General features: G+C 43.4%; 1 protein-coding gene across 2 annotated transcripts in view; it reads left to right on the top strand.

The window, feature by feature from the left end:
• Window positions 1–5,020, top strand: part of LOC128684061 (uncharacterized) — a 13,566-nt gene extending 8,546 nt beyond the window's left edge. For both annotated transcript variants that reach the window (XM_070080238.1, XM_070080236.1), the window contains 2 exons: window positions 1,991–2,511; window positions 3,364–5,020. In XM_070080238.1, the coding sequence (XP_069936339.1) occupies window positions 1,991–2,511; window positions 3,364–3,960 (1,118 nt within the window). In that variant the 3' untranslated portion in view covers window positions 3,961–5,020. The remainder of the gene's footprint in view (window positions 1–1,990; window positions 2,512–3,363) is intronic.
• The last annotated feature ends 16,850 nt before the right edge of the window (window positions 5,021–21,870 follow it).

The raw sequence follows: 21,870 nt of genomic DNA, 5'->3' as shown, positions 1-21,870 counted from the left end.
AACCTCCAGATCTCCTGGACTTAATTAAGGATTTGAGATGATTCGGCAACAAATGCAGTAACACCACTATTTTACTAAACATCGTCAGTGTTAGTAACTATCGTCAGTGATGGTGTGTTAGCAACCATCTTCAGTGATGGTGTGTTAGTAACCATCGTCAGTGATGGTGTGTTAGTAACCATCGTCAGTGATGGTGTGTTAGTAACCATCCTCAGTGATGGTGTGTTAGTAACCATCGTCAGTGATGGTGTGTTAGTAACCATCGTCAGTGATGGTGTGTTAGTAACCATCGTCAGTGATGGTGTGTTAGTAACCATCCTCAGTGATGGTGTGTTAGTAACCATACTCAGTGATGGTGTGTTAGTAACCATCGTCAGTGATGGTGTGTTAGTAACCATCCTCAGTGATGGTGTGTTAGTAACCATACTCAGTGATGGTGTGTTAGTAACCATCGTCAGTGATGGTGTGTTAATAACCATCCTCAGTGATGGTGTGTTAGTAACCATACTCAGTGATGGTGTGTTAGTAACCATCGTCAGTGATTGTGTGTTAATAACCATCCTCAGTGATAGTGTGCTAGTAACCATACTCAGTGATGGTGTGTTAGTAACCATACTCAGTGATAATGTGTTAGTAACTATCCTCAGTGATGGTATGTTAGATGAAAGTTACAGTACCTAGTATCTAATAATCACTATTAAGTCTAATATGCTCCCTAAATCACCGACTGAACATTTTACCTTGTTTATCTATCTACCAGCGAGAATATAAGACAGGTAGACTCCAGGTTCACTTATTGTAAGTCCTATGACCTGGTCGGCCCCGCCCGCTGTGTCTGCTTAATTAAAGTATTCAATTGCCTAAGTCACTACTTCACTTGTTTTTATGGATACCTTGGCGAAGAAATCCTTGTGACTTGACAGCATCATTATGCCCCACATATCCACCCTCAGAATAATAGTCAGAAGATTACAGTGGCATGTAATGGATCCAGGAGCTGGACCACAACATTATGTTGACTGAGCAAGTTATAAAATTGTGAATGCAGATGTACACATGGTATGAGCAGCAATCATAGGTTAAGATTAGTTTAATTCATAAGTTGTTCAATGTCAGCAATTCATATTTCCTATATTTCTCCAAATTGTATTTTCTTTATTTTAAATTATATTAAATTAATTTAGGTTAGGCTTGGTTAGGTTAGAATTTGTAAATCTATATTAGCCACAAATAAACAAATCACAAAAACTCCGTGAAACGAGATGGCCGAGGAAAACCAGGAAACTTAGAATGGACTGCTACTATAGACATCAGAGAGCCAAGGCACTAGGACAGAAATTATATTGGTTAGACAAGGTACAATGAAGAGAGAAAGCGAAGGTAATTGATAAGATATATTAGTAATACATCATAAAAGATTATGTTTTTGGATACATGAGAAGAGCTTTCCTTTAATTTCTGTGATATTTCTATTATAACAATACGCTCACTAATTTTTATTTTATTTAGAGCGTTTACTTTAGGTCAGTTTGTTGAGTATGGTATTAGGAGTGTTTCCATCTATGCTGTTTCACGGGAACAATTATTTATATCTGGTGAAACGTAGTCCCCACGGATGGTGTTCCTAGGCGTTGGTGATGCAGCGGAAGCTACAAGTGTCTCTTTTGCCCTACAGAATGCAGCGTCCTGTGACCGGCACAATTGTTTAGGAGTGTTCCTACAATCTGTTTGGAAGGCCTTTGTTTAATTGCTTCCATTTTACAACACGCTGAGTCAAAGGGTACGACGCAGACTAGGGCTGTCGCAGAGCTCACGAAAGTTTAAAAACGAGTAATATATAGGCTTCAGTGATTTGTAAGTTGAGGAAATAACACATTTCTTCCCGCAGCTTTCTGAGGAAAACTATTTACACAATAGTCTTAGGTAGTCAAATCCCGTACAGGTTTACTTAGCTGTGATGGTCGTCTCATCCATATATTGTCTCTCTCAGATCTGCTTGGACTGAGACGGTCTCTTGGTGAAAACAACCGTGGAAACACTGCACCAGCCACAGTTCCACCTGAAGATGACCCCAAGCCCCGTCAGGAGTCTGACGACACCCCGTTGCTGTTCTTCGACAGACCATTCTTCCCTGAGGTCTTCAGGCGCCCCTTGTTTCCTCGAGTATCCTTCCCTAGGCTGCCATCCTTCGACTCCTTCCCGGACATCCCCAACCTGCCAGCCAACTACGACAATGTCACCCATGAGGTTAAGATTGTCAACGGGTCTCGTGTTGAAATGAACCGCACCATGACGAAGACGACTAACGATAATGGCAACGTATTCTTCACTCAAGTCCAAACGTTCAGGAGACTGCCGGAAGCGTCTCCTGATGATGACAGCGAGGTGTCAGCTGCTGGTGGTGAGTCTCTGGACTCTCCTGCGGAAACTGACACTCAGGCACCCAAATCTGGCAGGGTGCCAGAAGGAAACACCGTCGACAATCAAGTGGAACTGTACGAGGACTTCGGGGTAAGTAAATAAGTCGAGGACAACCAGTAGTCATCGCCATGATAATCAGTTTGAGCTTTTCCAGTTAACCAGCTTGATATATAATTATGATTTCGACAATGTATGCTCTAATCTGCTTCTAAACTGACTTGTATTATGCTTTTATGCCCAGCCTTTAGCATGTTCTGCCAAATTTTGTGTCGCTAGAATAAAGCCATGTTCAGTGAGACGATAGTTTTATTTACTTTCCTGAACTCTTCCTTTAACAAAGTAGTTAATCTCAGTTCTTATTTGTTCCCTTCGGGGAAGCATGACTGCAAGAGAAGCGCGTCTGCCGCGTTTAAGAGGATGATCGAGCCTCCGCCAGTCTTTCCACAGAATGACCCCACACAAGTTTAATATTTTACATAAATATTATTAATAATTTGTTCGCTTCTGAGTGCATGAGAACGAAAGCTGAACCTCGCACAACCGGATACATCTTATCCCGTGCGAATTACTAAGTTCTGAGTCCCGATGTTACAAATAGGAATAATCAACCTATAATCATGTGGCTTTGCCGTACCTAGGACTTGTGTGTTCCTGCTAATTCAGCTGATCTCCGAGCCAAGTTAACCAACGTTGCTAACATGCAGGTACAGCTTTCCCAATGCTTTAAGAATATGAAGAGGTAAGTGCTTCCTCAGTGCCCAAAACTCAACTCATACTATGTGCTGCTTGCAGTGTACTGTCGTAGCTTCTTGCTTTTAAGATACATGATGTTTGACGATATTATTTTTGTGTCAATGAACATTTCATATAGGGATCTCTAAACACGCTAACTCAATATTAGATAGTCTCAGCTAATTAAATTTTTATCCTATCTTTGTACAGCGTTCTTCTGAAATTCCCTTATCCCGCAACCGTCGCTGGTTCCTAGAGTGGTTCAACAACGTCGGTAGGCGCACACCCACGCCTGCCACCACCAACTCCCACTTCTACCACAACCACCACCCCAACGCCCTCAGTCAGCCTACTGACAAAGTCACCTACAACACGGGAGACAAACCTTTCCCTGAAGCGGAGTCTGCCGCTCACGGACACAGAAGACCTACGACTAGATCGCACAAACCAAGTAGTGTCAGGATACCTATTATCAACGACGCTGACATCGCTGTCAACTACGGTCCTGCAACCCGCACTGTAGATCCTGACGCTGAGGTCATAGACTATAATCTCATCAGGGAAGATGAGCGTAGATATTCCGGGAACCGTGCCCAGCCAGTCAGGTCACAACCAATGATATCTCAGCCAGTCAGGTCAAAACCAATGTTGTCTCAGCCAATCAGGTCACAACCAATGTTGTCTCAGCCAATCAGGTCACAACCAATGATGTCTCAGCCAATCAGATCACAACCAATGATGTCTCAGCCAATCAGGTCAAAACCAATGTTGTCTCAGCCAATCAGGTCACAATCCCTTAGGTTATAAATGCATCATAGCGTCATTTTTCCACTACTACTACGTGACAATCAGGATTCCCTTCAGGTCCCCCCGAACTTCTCTAAGCTGATCAGTGTTTACTTCAGTTTCTCACATCCTCCTCATCCAGACCTAATAAGACAGAGCAGCTCTATTTATTTATTGTATTATGGGTGGCGTGCTGCTGGGAATGGGTGGTGTAATCCCTCAATTGCCAAAATACAATACTCATTTCTGTATGTTCAAAAATATCCTGAAAATTCCGCAATGACGCGAAGATAAATGAAAGAAACGCATAGTTTAGCGACTGAGAGGAACCATTAAGTCCTATCACATGGCCTCTGCAGTTGGAATGCAGCTGAGGAAAAGTTAATGATATGTTACCAATTAATATCGGTTCCTCGTCAGCGTTCAGCTGTGGTTTCTAGCATTTAAAAATATATTCCGATAATTTTTTTTTTCAATGATGCCAAAGTGAAAGACTCTGGAATTAAAGACCCTGTTTGGTTCCTATTTTTATATTTGCCTTTTGTGTGTTCGTGTTTGTAAATCTGTTTCTATGGCATGTGTGGTCGTAAGCTTGTTTTTTTGCATGTTCGATAGTTTGTGTGACATGTATTCACCTAATTGTGGTTGCAGGGGTCGATTTACTCATCCTGGCTCCGATGTGTGTGTGTGTATGTGTGTGTGTGTGTGTGTGTGTGTGTGTGTGTGTGTGTGTGTGTGTGTGTGTGTGTGTGTGTGTGTGTGTGTAAGCTTGTGCTTGTGCATGTGGTAGTGTTGTAAGTCTGTGTGGCATGCGTGTTCATAAACTTGCGTTTGGGCATGTGACAGTGTTTGTGAATCTGTGTTTGTGTGTTACTGGTAGTATACTATTGATGAGTTCCTCTTATTACTGAGCATTATAACTCCCAGAGCTCACGCTCTCCACAGTACCAAAGATGGAAAGATTTTCCGGTTTGACACTTGAAATTCATGCATAAATGTATTACTATCTCGTTGTGAGTGATTAACTGGTTATTTTTTTATTATTTATGTCATATTTTTAATAAAAGAATTACTTTTGGTATCGTCTGAGTTTACTTAAAACCAACCAAGATTAGACCAAACCAGAATCAAGGTTAGACAAAACCAGAATCAAGGTCAGACCAAACCAGAATCAAGGTCAGACTAAGTCAGAATCAAGGTTAGACCAAGTCAGAATCAAGGTTAGACCAAGTCAGAATCAAGGTTAGACCAAGTCAGAATCAAGGTTAGACCAAGTCTGAATCAAGGTTAGACCAAGTCAGAATCAAGGTTACACCATGGACCCACTTATCACCAAACCAAGCAAAGTGGAGACGTGGGGATACAAACTGGATAAGTATTAAGCCATAGTAGAAATAATAAAATAAGAGATAGTTGATTGATGTGCAGGGAAACAGTGAACATGCAGTGACTGGATAGTGGAAAAGGATAAACCACCACCAAATCCTCTCGCCACCCTCCCCCTCCGACACCCCAACCAGAAGGGATGGTCCTCACCCCCCCTACTGGCACCCATACCCCATTCTCCTGACCACCGAACTACCTTTCATCACCGAAACCCAGCCACCACCACTACATATAACTGTCCAGGACAAGATAAACAGCAGTGATCATGACAGGAATCAGATGCTGTAGGATGTATGATATATGATGTTATACAACATAAAAGTTTTTAATGGGTAATAAGTCTCCATGCTAATTACATCCCACATACCCATGTATTGACCTATAACGCCCACACCTGCGTGCAGAGCTGAAAGGTAAAGTGAAGATCAGGCTCTTGTGGTACCCAGTTGCAAATAGGATACAGGCAGGATGGCAGTACAGTATACCTGTGGGACATGTGAAAAGGCTCTTGGGAAAAAATCTAAAATCACATGCAACCGTTGCTTTTCAAAACATCATGTTACCTGTGCAAGAATAAACACTGCAACCAAAAATGACATCTATCTAGATAGGTGTTTCTGGATCTGCAACAGGGATGTGGAACTATGGATAGATATCAGGAAAGCACTCAGGAGGTTAATAAACAATAAACACGAGAAAAAGGAGGAACTATTGAATAGTCTACCTGGAATATATAGAGCATGGGAAGATAGGAGAGGAGTAAAGTCTAACACAGAGAATGCCCAGTCTACAACAACTGACCCAAAAATAAGCAGATACACACTAGAAAAAACACGGGAAACAAAAACAACAGCTAGTTCAGTCCCCAGCCTTAGGGCTGACCCAGACCCAGCCCCCAGCCATTGTGAAAATCTGGATTCAGTTAAAGACTCCTCCACAGCTACCAATGCCATATCCCCTAGTACAGATGTAGTAGAGGAGCCCTCCTCTGGGGTAGACTCTTCTGCAACCATCACAGTCATAGCCCCACCCCCCAGCCCCAGTGCTGACCCAGACCCAGCCCCCAGCCTTACTGCCAGCCCAGACTCTCCTAGGGACACTACCCAAACCACCACAAAAACAGTAAATATACAACCATCATTGAACATTAAAATGGTATAAAATACCACAAGACCGTGGCCCACAGTACAGATGTTGGAGAGGAGTCTCCTCCTTCCTCTACTGGGGAAAGTAGATGGAATCCAGGACGGGGTGGCCCTGGCTTGGATACTGAGGATTATAGTGCAGTCCCAGAACCTGCAGAAATTGACAACACACCTCCCAACAATTCTCAACCAAAGGTGAATTTGTGCAAATATTATGCTTGGGGCATCTGTAAGCATGGAATAACAGGGGAAAAAAATGGGACATGCAACTTTGACCATCCCAAAAAATGTAGCGACCTCCTGTCTAAAGGAGTGTGTCGTTCTTCTTCCTGTACTTTCTTTCACCCAAAAATGTGCCACTCCTCGGTCCTCCAGAAGCAGTGTTACAACATCGAGTGCCCTGCATACCATCTAAAAGGGACCAGGAGGCACAGACCCCACAGGACAAACAATAGTAGCTACGACTACCCAACTCCAGGTGATTTTTTAGTGGCAGGAAACGAAAAAAGAAAATGGAAGGAAATAACAAAAATAGTCCACCACCTTGGAGCCTTGTTGGACTGGAGGCGCAGCCAGTGGCCACCCATGGCCCCCCAGAATTACAACTACTGATGCCAATAACAAAATCCCCCCAACAAACACAGAATACAACCTCGTTCATATTTGCTAATATACAGGGCCTTAAGCCATCCACCAACAACAAAATACCTTTTATCAGTAGACTTCTAGTGGAGTCTAATGCAATGTTTGCAGCCTTCACAGAGACTCACACAAAAGATCACTTTGACAGTGAAATATGGATAAGTGGTTACAACCTTTTTAGATGCGACAGAAAAAACAGGCAACAAGGGGGGGTTGGCCTGTATGTCAAAGAGTCCCTTATCTGCACGGAGTTGCTGAACACCACAAATGAGGTAGTTGAAGTTCTATCAATAAAGATCGAGAACCAAAACCTAGTCATTGTGGTTGTATACAAGCCACCAGATGCAACCTCCCAACAGTTCAAGGAACAGCTACTGAAAATCGATTACTGTTTGGAAAACCTTCCAGCTCCATCCCCAAATATCTTACTGCTTGGTGATTTCAACCTAAGGCATACAAAATGGAAGAATGTAGCAAATAATGTTATAGCTGAAACAATCCCCGGAGGTAGCGCAGATGAAAGGTCACACACACATGAGCTACTAAGTCTCTGCGAAAAACACACCTTAAGCCAGCAGATAGTGGAGCCAACAAGACTAGAAAACACACTTGACCTTATCTTCACAAATAATGAGGACCTGATAAGAGACATAAGAATATCAAAAACAACTAATTCCGATCACAATCTAATCGAAGTCCAGACGTACATGCATAGGGGTCCTGAACAGCAGAATGCATGTACCTGTGAAGGTGTCTTCACAAAATACAATTTCAACAACAAGAACATCAACTGGGACCAGGTAAACCATGTCCTAAACGAAACATGTTGGGAAGATGTCTTAAATGACATGGATCCAAACCAGTGCCTTGAAAGGATCAACTTCCTGGTAGCCGAAGCATGTTCTAGGCATATTCCCCTAAGAAAGAAGAAGAGCAGGAGTAAACTGGAGAGAAAAAGACGCTCCCTCTACAGAAGACGACGAAGAGTCACTGAGCTCCTCAGGAGTGCTAGAATATCTGATAGACGAAAGGAGGCGCTGACCAGGGAAGTGGAAACTATCGAACTTAAGCTAAATGACTCTTACAGGAACCAGGAGAGGCAGGAGGAGCTTAAAGCTATTAGTGAAATTGAAAGAAATTCAAAATATTTCTTTTCATATGCCAAAAGTTAGTTAGTTTAATATGTTTATTATGCACCCCATACCCATCCTGTGGGCGGTAGTCAAAAGATTACAGAGGTACATAATTGGTCCAGGGACTGGGCCTCAAAGTTTTGATAGCTGAGCAAGTTACAGAGGTAATGAATTCACAATTTACAAAGTTAATGAACTCACAATTTACAAAGGTAATGAACTCCAGGTAGGTCTAGTCACAATCATGACAAGTTACAAAGGTATTTACAATTACAGAGGTACACAATGGGTCCAGGGACCGGGCTCCAAAGTTTTGATGGCTGAACTAGGTACAAGGTAATGAACTCACAAGTTACAAAGGTAATGAACTCACAAGTTACAAAGGTAATGAATACTGTAAGAATGGTTACTTACGTTTACACATGGCTGCAATCATGAACAAATTTTAGAGTAATGAGCAATTCACACTTCCACACCCGGTCACAACTGTAGTGAGTTATTGGTGCAAATGTTGATTGCTGAGTCTCTCTCTCTCACACACACACACAAATTCATACACACACACACATAAACACACACACACACACACACACACACACACACACACAAACTCATACACACACACGCACACACACTCATACACACACACACACTCATACACACACACACACTCATACACACACACACATACACACACACACTCATACTCACACACACACACACACACACACACACACACACACACACTCACACACTCATATGCCAAAAACAAGGCAAATACCACATCTAGTATCGGGCCCTTACTCAGACAGGATGGGACTTACACAGACGACAACAAGGAAATGAGTGAAATATTGAAATCCCAGTACGACTCTGTGTTTAGTGAACCACTAATCGGTCTGTGGATCGACGACCCAAATGATTTCTTCATGAATGAGCCTCAAAACTCCATAAATGTATGCCAGATTTCCGACATTACCCTAACTCCGATAGATTTCGAAAAAGCCATTGACAACATGCCTATGCACTCAGCCCCGGGCCCAAACTCGTGGAACTCTGTTTTCATTAAGAACTGCAAGAAACCCCTCTCGCGTGCCCTAAGTACACTATGGAGGAGGAGCTTGGACATAGGTGAAATTCCACAGTCACTTAAAACAACGGATATAGCCCCGCTCCATAAAGGTGGCAGCAAAGCATTAGCTAAGAACTATAGACCAATAGCTCTGACGTCCCACATCATAAAAATCTTTGAAAGAGTGCTAAGAAGCAGGATTGCAAATCACCTGGATTCCCAAAATCTGCACAATCCAGGGCAACATGGGTTCAGGGCAGGTCGCTCCTGCCTCTCACATCTACTGGATCACTATGACATGGCCTTGGATGCACTGGAAGAAAATCAGAATGCAGATGTAATATACACAGACTTTGCAAAAGCATTTGACAAATGCGATCATGGCGTAATAGCCCATAAAATACGTGCTAAAGGAATAACTGGGAAAGTGGGGAGATTGATCTTCAACTTCCTAACAAATCGAACACAAAGAGTAGTGGTCAACAGAGTTAAATCGGAGGCTGCCATAGTGAAGAGCTCTGTTCCACAAGGCACAGTACTCGCCCCCATCTTATTCCTTATCCTCATATCAGACATAAACAAAGATATACACCACAGCACTGTATCATCCTTTGCGGATGATACTAGGATCTGCATGAGGCTGTCATCTGCTGAGGACGCGGTTAACCTCCAAGAAGATATAAACAAAGTTTTCCAGTTGGCAACGGTAAACAATATGATGTTCAATGAGGACAAATTCCAACTACTTCGTTATGGAAAACTGGAGGAGATAATAACTAGAACAGAGTATACTACTGACTCCGGCCATACAATAGAGCGGAAAAATAATGTAAGGGACCTGGGAGTAGTAATGTCTGGGGATCTCACTTTCAAGGATCACAACAGTGCCACGATCGCACGTGCAAATAAAATGATAGGATGGATAATGAGAACTTTCAAAACGAGAGATGCCAAGCCCATAATGATCCTTTTCAAATCACTTGTTCTCTCTAGGCTGGAATACTGCTGTACATTAACATCTCCATACAAAGCAGGTGAAATCGCAGATCTAGAGAGTGTACAGAGATCCTTTACTGAACGTATAAGTTCTGTCAAGCACCTTAACTACTGGGAACGCTTGGAAGCACTTGACTTGTACTCGTTGGAACGCAGGAGGGAGAGATATATCATAATCTACACTTGGAAAATCTTGGAAGGAATGGTCCCAAATCTGCACACAGAAATCACTCCCTACGAAAGTAAAAGACTGGGCAGGCGATGCAAAATGCCGCCAATAAAAAGTAGGGGCGCCATTGGTACACTAAGAGAAAACACCATAAGTGTCCGGGGCCCAAAACTGTTCAACAGCCTCCCATCAAGCATTAGGGGAATTGCCAATAAACCCCTGGCTGCCTTCAAGAGAGAGCTGGACAGATACCTAAAGTCAGTGCCGGATCAGCCGGGCTGTGGCTCGTACGTCGGACTGCGTGCGGCCAGCAGTAACAGACTAGTTGATCAGGCCCTGATCCATCGGGAGGCCTGGTCATGGACCGGGCCGCTGGGGCGTTGATCCCCGGAATAACCTCCAGGTAACCTCCAGGTAAATAGGAGTCAAGATCAGACCAAGCCAGACTCAAGGCTAGACCAAGCCAGAATCAAGATTAGACCAAGCCAGAATCAAGGCTAGAAACTTGGAAAAGATAAACAAGCGTCCAAGGACGTCAATACTTCATTTTTATACTCGGTATCCAGTCACCAGTAGCCTGCTTGCACAGATCTAGTTCACGACACTCAAAAGGGTAAACCCATGTGTATTCTGAAGCTTCACACATGGTGGAAGCTCGGTCTTCCTCCTGCTAAGTCCGGCCTGAGTTAACTAAGTCTCAGTCTTTCATATAAGGTCAGTTAAATGAGAAACACGTCCGAATATGCATGAACTTCTCTATGTGTTTTTTTCATGACAGTTTAGCTTTACATCTGCGATCATGGGAGTGTTGCCACCTCAGAGAGCTATTATTATTTACAAAAAAAAAAAGAAAAACACAACACAGTGACCGGAATGATACATAAATAACCCGCACATAGAAGAGAGGAGCTTACGACGACGTTTCGGTCCGACTTGTACCATTCACAAAGTCACACTAACGAAAAGGAGTATATATGTATAATGTTCGCCAAGACCAGGGTCCTAGCATGGGTCTTATCTCGAGATGACCCGTCTCTGGCTCCTGAAGGAGAACTGATTCTTCATTGTTGCAGCATATGCTGCTCATTGTCCTGGACAGTTCATCTAGTGCGTCTCATAAGCGACTGTGATTTGGTACTGAAGTTACTCCATCTCAGCTGTTTCCTGAGCTGTGGACTGGGCTCTGTCCGCTCTGAGAATCTGCAGATTCATGGCATCCACAGTCTCCTCCTCCGTCAGTAAGCACACCCTCAGGAGTGTGTTGACCATCTACCGGAACATGCTCTGTTGTTTCGTTGAGTTGATTGTGTTGCAAATAATATCCGTGAATGCCTTGATGAGTGTTAAGAGATCCTCCCTGTTGAGGGCCTGCGTTGTGGGTGGGTTCGAGGCTGTTGTGATCTGTGGGGACTGTTGAGGGTTGTATTTCTTCACTGTGCACACCGTGGCCTGTTGCTGTGTGCCAAGTTGGGTAGTCGGCATCTGCTGGTGAGGTGCTGGCATAGCCAGGGAAACCTGCGTAGTGGCTGTGCCGAGCAAGGAGTGCCTGCGTTGCCGTGTTATGGCCGGTGGGGACTTGTGTAGTTAGTGCCGTTTGCCGATTGCGTTGCCCAGATGTTTCCTGTTGGCGCTGCTTGTTCCTTACGTTTTTGTTTCTTCGTTAAGGTAGGAGGGCATGAGGCTCCTGTCCATGACGCCTGGTCGAGGCTTCGAGGGTCGGAAATTCCTCAGCATTGAGTTGGGTGGCTTGATGAGAGTTCTGCAGTATGGCAGGATTTTCTGCACCCATCGTCTGCTGAGGATGATGCTCTGCCGTAGCTTGCTGCCTCGTTGTTGGCGTCTTCCAGGCCTCATGAATTCTAGCGAGCCTCTCGGGGCATCGAGAGTTCCAGGTGTAGTGTTTCTGCCTGCAGTTCGGACATCGTGGAGTGGGTGGCGATGCATTTTTCAGCTTAGTGATGCATTCCTCGGTAGGGTGGCGCTGGCTGCAGACACCGCAGATTACTCTGTTCGGACAGAGTGCACCCAGGTGTCCGTAACGCTGGCACTTGAAACAGCGAACTGGTTCTGCCGTAAAGGTCCTGACATCGTACCTGCCCCAAAAACCGAGGTCCAGCTGGGATGGCAGTGGTCCTACATACTGAATGAGGACCTGCCGGGTTGGTGTGTTGCCTGCCGCCTTTGCCTTGAGACGTTGAGCTGACACCACACTGGGGTGAGCTGCTACTGCCTCGATGGACATCATCAGCAGGTACCGCATCACTACACCCTTGGTGATCTTCTGTCGAGAATCCAGTTCCTCCAGGGTGAAGGAGCGGTCTGTCTCCATGACTCTCTTCAAGGTGGTGTACATTTCCTTGTTGAGAGGAGTCATTATTGGTTCTCCCCTCAGGTTGAACCATATCTTGAACCTCAGTTTGTGCCGTGATTCCAGGTGTATAACCACGCCATAGTGGGTTCTATGTCCCCCATAAGACTTTACCTTGAATCTGCCAGGTTGGTTGAGCTGGTTTACCTGCTTCTTGGACGGACGGCGTGTCTTACTGTTGTTCACAGTAATCCATCCTTCCGTGTTCGCTGGCTGCATGGTTGGAGCTGTCAGATCTGCAGACTCTTCCTCTTCTTCTGATGACACAGAGTGGTCTCGCAACTTCTTCGCTAGGATTGCGCCCCACATTTCCAAATCCGAGTCCCCCGTCGCGCCCCTGGAACATCGTGACCTCTTCCTTCCTGCAGAAGCCATGTGTCTGTCTCGCAGGATTGATGGACTGATGTGTGTGATGTGTAATGGGAGGGGTAGCCAAGAAATTTCTACTCTTCATAATTTATTTTTCCTTCCTGGCTACCCCTCCCATTTCATAGACTCTGCTTTCTCGCGTGCTCAACGGAATTTCTTCTCTCCCAAACTCTCTGCTCCTGCTAACTTTCCTGTTCTCTGCCTTCCTTACATTTCCGATCTTTCTAATCTCAACAACTCTCTCCGTTCCTTAGACATCAAATTTACTTTCCGCCAGACTAATACTCTTCCCACTAATCTAGCTCATACCTCTTCTTCCTCTATAGATGATCCTGGTGTCTACTCTATTTCTTGTTCCTCCTCTCCTCTTCAGTACTTTGGAGAAACTGGCCGATCTCGTTCTGACAGACTTAGGGAGCACAAAAGTAGTATTAGGCTTGCCGACACCAACAATACTCTTTTCTGTCACGTCAGAGATCACAGTCATCCTATTGACTGGTCTGCTAAAACTGTTTACCCTACTTTCAACTTTTACAGTCGTCGTCTGGTTGAATCCTCCCTAATACACAACTTTCCTTGTCCTGGCTTTGTCTCTGTAGATGCCTTTCTTTTCCACTACATCGTAAAATGCTCCAAACTTCAAAACACCCGTGACTTAACCTGATTCCTTTTTCTTCTCTCTCTTCCCCTTTCCTCTTTCCTCTTTCTCCTTTGGGTTGTCTTTCTTCTGCCTTGGGTATTTGTTCCTTCATTATTTTTCCCCTTCTGTGTTCTTGCTTCTACCCTCTGTGGGCCCCTAGCTCCCTTGTGGGCCCCTAGCTCCCTTGTAGTGCTCCTTTTTCATATTATTTGACTGGCTCCACCACTACCATTACTACCTCCACTACTACTACTACCACCAACTGGCCTATATATACTTCCTCCTGCTCTCCTTTTCGTTAGAGTGACTTTGTGAATGGTCCAAGTCGGACCGAAACGTCGTCGTAAGTTCTCTTCTGTGTGCGGGTTGTGTAGCTAATATTATTATTATTATTATTATTATTATATTTTATTATTGTTGTTATTATTATTATTATATTTTATTATTGTTGTTATTATTATTATTATATTTTATTATTGTTGTTTTTATTATTATCACCATCATTATTATTAGTCATTATTATTTATTATTATATTTATATGTAAACGCTAAAGTCGTAGGTGTTACTCAGGGGCCTAGAATCCCCAGACTGTGTAAGAAGGCCAAGCCAAAATTAATCAAGATTATTTAATATTTTATGCAATTGAGTTTGCAGGCTAAAAGTTATCCTGGCACGCGCTGAGGGATACTCCCATACCCCAGGATGCAACCCGCATGAGCCGACTAACACCCAGGTACCTGTTCATTGCTACAGTAGGTGAAGAGAGGCATCAGGTGTGTGGAGACTTAATTAAACAAGCATCCTGAACGCCTCGTGCGGTATTTTAACTTGGGGTTCCTCTGGTAGTGAGCTGAGCTCTCTGTTATCGGTAAAGAAGGAATACTCGTGATAAAGAAGGTGATACTCGTTATGTTATTACATAGTCAATGAGGATCTCATAGTCAACTTTGCACTTATAATATGGAAATGTGAACGCGCATTGTAAGACCTAATCAAGAACATAACGATTTTAAGTATAAGCGTCACAAAACCGACCGCCACTGGATCAACTAACAATTAACTCACTAACTGGGGGGATCGACACCATGCTTAACCCTTCTAGGGTAGGGTAGGTGCCTGAGCCCGAGCCTTTAGCTCATAAGACTGTCATTCCCATTTGTCCCCTTGGGGCGGGGATGGCAGACCAGAGAGGCCTAGCTTGTGGCTAGGCCTGGGGACAGTTGGTCCCAAAGATGAGGAGGTACTTGTATCTCCTCCCATGGGAGACTTCGGTCTCAGACACTCCCTAAAGAGGGAGCCAAGGCCGGGCCACCACTTGGAAAAGGCCCGGGCCGGGAGAATACCGGCTAATCTTTAATAATAATAATAATAATAATAATCACTAACTGGAGATTAAACTAACTAGTGACTATAATAAAATCGGTATACAATACCGACAAGTAGATAAGTAAGAGCTATGTGCAACAGTAAGATATCTTTATCCCGAATCGTTTCTCCTACATAAGCTTCAACAGTCGAAATCAGAGGAGGCATCAGTGCCTCTCAATTATTACATTCTTGCTTCTACTAGTTGGCCTCGACTCTTCTGTCGTCTTCAAGATTTTCTGCGCCATCACATTGTTCCAGACTATGGAGCTGAACTTTTCTCAAAACTATTTCGAGGGTGATGGATTGATTACATCGTCTGCATATCTCCAGTTTCCGCTACCTCCTCTGTTTCTGACTGAAGAAGCTTTCTAGGTAAGAGAAACGTTTCGGAAAAAAGATATCTCAATATTGCACATGTGTCTTACTTATCAAAGCTTCAGAGTACGTTTTGCATGGTCTTGGACCATCATCGTGTCACTGTCTCTATATTATAAGTTAGGTGTGAAAACTGTTACAATTAAAAATACATATTGTGTAAGTTCAGTACAGGAAGAGAGAAGTAGGAAAACACTGTAACAAGAAGTGTAAGCCACCTCCACTACCCCCATCCCTCCACCATGACCTTGGTAAGTTCTACCCCACCTTCTTACACCTCCAGATCCCATCACGTGAACTTACCATACCTCTGACTCATAAATAAACCTCATCAACACTAACCCCATGCTAGCAGCCCCCTTCCCCCACTTCCTCCCCGCACACCAACACAAACCTGCTCCCGGGAACCTGAAATGCAATGTAGCATTATGAGCTTAGCACAGGTTTCAGTATGGCCTTTGAATGGTTAATAATAATTACCTTTATTTCTACAAGTACAAGGTATACAGGCCTATCTGACAAATGACATACTACTATATAGAAAGCCCCTTGTAATGCAGAGCATTTCGGACGAATTAGGTCAACTTTGTCCCCAGTATGCGACCCACACCAGTCGACTAACACCCAGGCACGTATTTTACTGATAGGTGAACAGGGACAGCAGGTGTCTTAAGGAAACACGTCCTAATATTTTCACCCGTATCAGGGATCGAACCCCGAACCTCAGTGCTAACAATCGAGTTATGGGACACCAACAGGATGATCATTAGGAGTTTTAGGTAAGTTTAAAATAGTAGAGAGAGTGCCATTACAGTGCACAGGGTTTCCATAGGTCATCAGTTAAGTATAATGGAGATAGATCTATAGGTATAAATGCCTGTGACTCAAGTGATTAGCAGTCTCAGTGACCAGTGTACAGAGAATCAGACACGGAAGAGGTGTTTAAGCTGCTGAGATCTACCCTTCACTGCTTTATCTGCTTTCATGACCTTCACTTCTTCCAGCTACCCCTCCCTCTGGGCCAATGAACAACCATAGTTCCCTCGGTGCTGAAAAGTTGCCAGATGTTTACAGCGACCCACACTAAATCAAAACAAGACATGTATATGAATGGCAATCAAGAATATTGTCTAGGGATCCTTTGCCAGAGTCCTGTGAAAAAGAACAAGAAGAGTCTTATATGATATATGGTATAGATCTTGGTAATAGATAATGACAAATTGGTTTAGAAAGACACGTGACCAAACACTAGGATATATTTATTAGAAAACGTTTTGGACCCAGGGCCGAAATGTTTTCTAATAAATACGTCCCAATACTGGCTCATGTGTCTTTCTAAACTACATATGACATACGGGCCCCGCTTTATGGCGTTCCACTAAGACGGACATTTCAATTTTTTTATTTAAAACAGTGCATAAAATATACATAGATAGTTACGTATATAAATACGATATAGATATATATAAAAAAGGCAATATCAGTGGCTCTGTTCCGGTCCACTAAGTAACACTATTCATAATGGCTGTGATATACACCTAACTACATAACTAACACACTGCTGCAAATTACACAGTGCTTCCATCACTGTTTTTTCATAATGTAAAATAACACAAAGCACTTACAATACTAGTGACTATCCCCCCTCCCCCAACATTTACATTATTATACTCAAAAAGTTGCGCTAAACCACAATGGTGAACATATACTTTAACAGTTTTATATACTCCATACATTATCATTTTAGTTTAAAAACATTACGATACATTAATAAATATAAGAACCTTATCAGGTCCTCCACAGAAAAAAAAAAATTTTTCTTATTCACAATACACTTACAAGTTTATCTTTGATCTGACACAAAATATCCCTCATCCTTTGCTTTTTATCCTTTTACTAAATACAACATTACACAAAAATATACTTTTTATCATTCAAAATATATTACAATATGCATGAAAATTTCAGTTATACTTATCATGAAATTTACTTAAGAATTAATACAAATATTAACTTCTATATACATTGTACACACATGCAATTACATGTGATTATGATACCATCGTAACGACTTTCATACTTCCCCTTCTTTCTTTTCCACAGTGCAAGAAAATAAATGACACGAGCACTAGACTCCACAACATCTTAAAACTATTCAAAGAACTTGTAAAATACTAACAACAATTACACTTTATGACAATATATAGATAAGTACACAGCTTTACAATAGTGAAGAATGTCAACTAATATGATAACTACACTGGATATAAAATGACAAAAGAACATACCAACCATCAATGCTCAAAGGCTATAAATACCATGCAAACATGGATTCCAATACCTGAGTTAACATTTCACTTAGACAAAAACCCTTACAGACATATAATACACAGTTTTCAATAAACCATCAAACACAACCCCCGTGTATCACATTTAATTATCAAATACAAGTTCCCCTTTAAACACCTATCCTGACCATCCCCTAAAACTCTACCACCCAAAGGTGCCCAACTGTCTACATTTCGCCCACACAGTGGGCTTTTTCAAGTCACAAACAGAACTACCTGGGGTGGAAGGAACGCGAGTATTTATAGTCCGGTTCAGAATGCTGAGGTCAGGTGAAGAATGCTGCATCTGATGATGTACCGAGTGGGGTTATAGAGTCTAAAAACTTGGGTAGCTTGGAAAGGAGATTGGACAAGTTTGTGAGCAGACCTTCTACAGTGTTCTTATGTGGGATAGCGATGAAGAAGTTTCTTGGCAAGTGGTTCAGCTATGTTATAGAAGCCACTATTCTGGTTGAAGTTGTCGGATATAGAAATAAGTGATGATTCCAGGATTCTTCGGTATTGAGTGTTGTCTTCTGTGGCGATGAGTCTTGAGTTTCTGTAGTTTATCAAGTGGTTGTGTGAATTACGGTGTTGTACGCAGGCATTCCTTGTGTCGTCAGACCTGCTTGCGTATTGGTGTTCTGAAATACGTGTTTGGAGGTCCCTTGATGTTTCGCCCACGTATAACTTGTTGCAGTCATTACAAGGGATTATGTATACCCCTGCAGAGGATGGAGGCTTGTCCTGTCTACTACTGGTGATGTCCTTGATGGTCGTGGTTGTGGAGGTAGATACTTGGAATGATGTTTTGGCAAAGATGTTGGAAACATGTTTGGCAATGGAGTTGGTGGGAAGGACTATGTATCTCTTCTCGGCAGTGTCTTCTCTGGGTGTGTTGAAGATGTTTAATGCCCGCCGTCTGCAGTCTCTGATGAAGTGACGAGGATAGTGGAGTTTAGAAAATATTTGTTCAATTATAGTGCATTCTTCCTCAAGGAACTCGTTGCTGCAGATTCTGAGTGCACGCAGGAAGAAGCCTATAATTACACCACGTTTGGTTTTGGTGTCGTGGTGAGAGTAGAAGTGGAGAAGATCGTTTTGGTTGGTGGGTTTTCGATAGACTTTAAAACGAAGTTCGTGGTCAGCTTTGCAGAGCAGGACATCAAGGAAAGGAAGAGTGTTGTCGACTTCTTCTTCAAGTGTGAACTGGATTGAAGGCTCGACCTGGTTGAGCTTGTCTTGGAGAGCTTGAACGTTGAAGCGTTTAGGAGTTATGAGGAGAATGTCGTCAACATAACGGAGCCAGGTGACAGACGAAGGAATAATGGTGGAGAAACGTTCGACTTCTAGATGTTCCATGTATAGGTTCGCCAGGACTGCACTGAGTGGCGAACCCATGGGTAGTCCAAAAGTCTGCTGAAAGAGGTGATTTTCAAAAGAGAAACACGTAAAGCCAACACATAGTTCAACAAGGTCGATGAAATCGCTGGCTGGAATGGGAAGATCAAGTGAATCGTCAATTTTCCTGCGCAAGAGATCGATGGCTTGTGTAGTAGGTACTTTGGTGAACAGGGAAGTCACGTCAAGGCTGGAAAGTTTCTTGTTCCTGATGTTGATGTCGCGAATGCGATTGAGAAGATCACCTGAGTGTTTGAGATGTGCTGGACTGATAGTGCCCAAGAGTTTAGAGAGGTGTTTGGCGAGAATTCCTGAGAGCTGGTGGGGAGCACTGCCTATTCCCGAGGATATGGGCCTCAGTGGGATACCAGGCTTGTGAGTTTTTGGCAGGCCGTACATTCTGGCAGGTCTGGGGTTGCTGGGCATGGTGTGCAGAAGTTTCTTCCCTTGTTCTGAGCCCCTCAGAATGCGGCGAGTCCTTTGAAGAAAAGTCCCCAGTCATATCTCGACGTTACATCAATGCACTCAAAGGTTTAGCAGAAGACACGACCATCAGGGTCACCACCGCTGATAAAGGGGGTGGTGTCGTTATCATGAACACTGACGATTACAGGAACAAAATGCTCAATCTACTTAATGACCCAGATACCTACAAACCTCTCACAACTAACCAAGTGGACAACCTTACTAAAACTTTTCTTCAAAGGACTCGCCGCATTCTGAGGGGCTCAGAACAAGGGAAGAAACTTCTGCACACCATGCCCAGCAACCCCAGACCTGCCAGAATGTACGGCCTGCCAAAAACTCACAAGCCTGGTATCCCACTGAGGCCCATATCCTCGGGAATATGCAGTGCTCCCCACCAGCTCTCAGGAATTCTCGCCAAACACCTCTCTAAACTCTTGGGCACTATCAGTCCAGCACATCTCAAACACTCAGGTGATCTTCTCAATCGCATTCGCAACATCAACATCAGGAACAAGAAACTTTCCAGCCTTGACGTGACTTCCCTGTTCACCAAAGTACCTACTACACAAGCCATCGATCTCTTGCGCAGGAAAATTGACGATTCACTTGATCTTCCCATTCCAGCCAGCGATTTCATCGACCTTGTTGAACTATGTGTTGGCTTTACGTGTTTCTCTTTTGAAAAATCACCTCATTCAGCAGACTTTTGGACTACCCATGGGTTCGCCACTCAGTGCAGTCCTGGCGAACCTATACATGGAACATCTAGAAGCCGAACGTTTCTCCACCATTATTCCTTCGTCTGTCACCTGGCTCCGTTATGTTGACGACATTCTCCTCATAACTCCTAAACGCTTCAACGTTCAAGCTCTCCAAGACAAGCTCAACCAGGTCGAGCCTTCAATCCAGTTCACACTTGAAGAAGAAGTCGACAACACTCTTCCTTTCCTTGATGTCCTGCTCTGCAAAGCTGACCACGAACTTCGTTTTAAAGTCTATCGAAAACCCACCAACCAAAACGATCTTCTCCACTTCTACTCTCACCACGACACCAAAACCAAACGTGGTGTAATTATAGGCTTCTTCCTGCGTGCACTCAGAATCTGCAGCAACGAGTTCCTTGAGGAAGAATGCACTATAATTGAACAAATATTTTCTAAACTCCACTATCCTCGTCACTTCATCAGAGACTGCAGACGGCGGGCATTAAACATCTTCAACACACCCAGAGAAGACACTGCCGAGAAGAGATACATAGTCCTTCCCACCAACTCCATTGCCAAACATGTTTCCAACATCTTTGCCAAAACATCATTCCAAGTATCTACCTCCACAACCACGACCATCAAGGACATCACCAGTAGTAGACAGGACAAGCCTCCATCCTCTGCAGGGGTATACATAATCCCTTGTAATGACTGCAACAAGTTATACGTGGGCGAAACATCAAGGGACCTCCAAACACGTATTTCAGAACACCAATACGCAAGCAGGTCTGACGACACAAGGAATGCCTGCGTACAACACCGTAATTCACACAACCACTTGATAAACTACAGAAACTCAAGACTCATCGCCACAGAAGACAACACTCAATACCGAAGAATCCTGGAATCATCACTTATTTCTATATCCGACAACTTCAACCAGAATAGTGGCTTCTATAACATAGCTGAACCACTTGCCAAGAAACTTCTTCATCGCTATCCCACATAAGAACACTGTAGAAGGTCTGCTCACAAACTTGTCCAATCTCCTTTCCAAGCTACCCAAGTTTTTAGACTCTATAACCTCACTCGGTACATCATCAGATGCAGCATTCTTCACCTGACCTCAGCATTCTGAACCGGACTATAAATACTCGCGTTCCTTCCACCCCAGGTAGTTCTGTTTGTGACTTGAAAAAGCCCACTGTAAAAGGACACAGTACAAGATATAAATAAATAAAAGAACACAAGAATTAACCGTTTGCAAATACAATGACCTACCATCAACCCCATAGCATACCACAAGTGTTACATTCATATTGTATTAAAAAATATACCATCACCGAACAATGAAAAGAACAGGA

Source organism: Cherax quadricarinatus, unplaced genomic scaffold, assembly GCF_038502225.1.
Source record: "Cherax quadricarinatus isolate ZL_2023a unplaced genomic scaffold, ASM3850222v1 Contig241, whole genome shotgun sequence".
In the NCBI taxonomy this organism is placed as follows: Eukaryota; Metazoa; Arthropoda; class Malacostraca; order Decapoda; family Parastacidae; genus Cherax; species Cherax quadricarinatus.
Note: the sequence above shows the minus strand (reverse complement) of the source record. Positions and strands in the feature narration are given on the sequence as shown.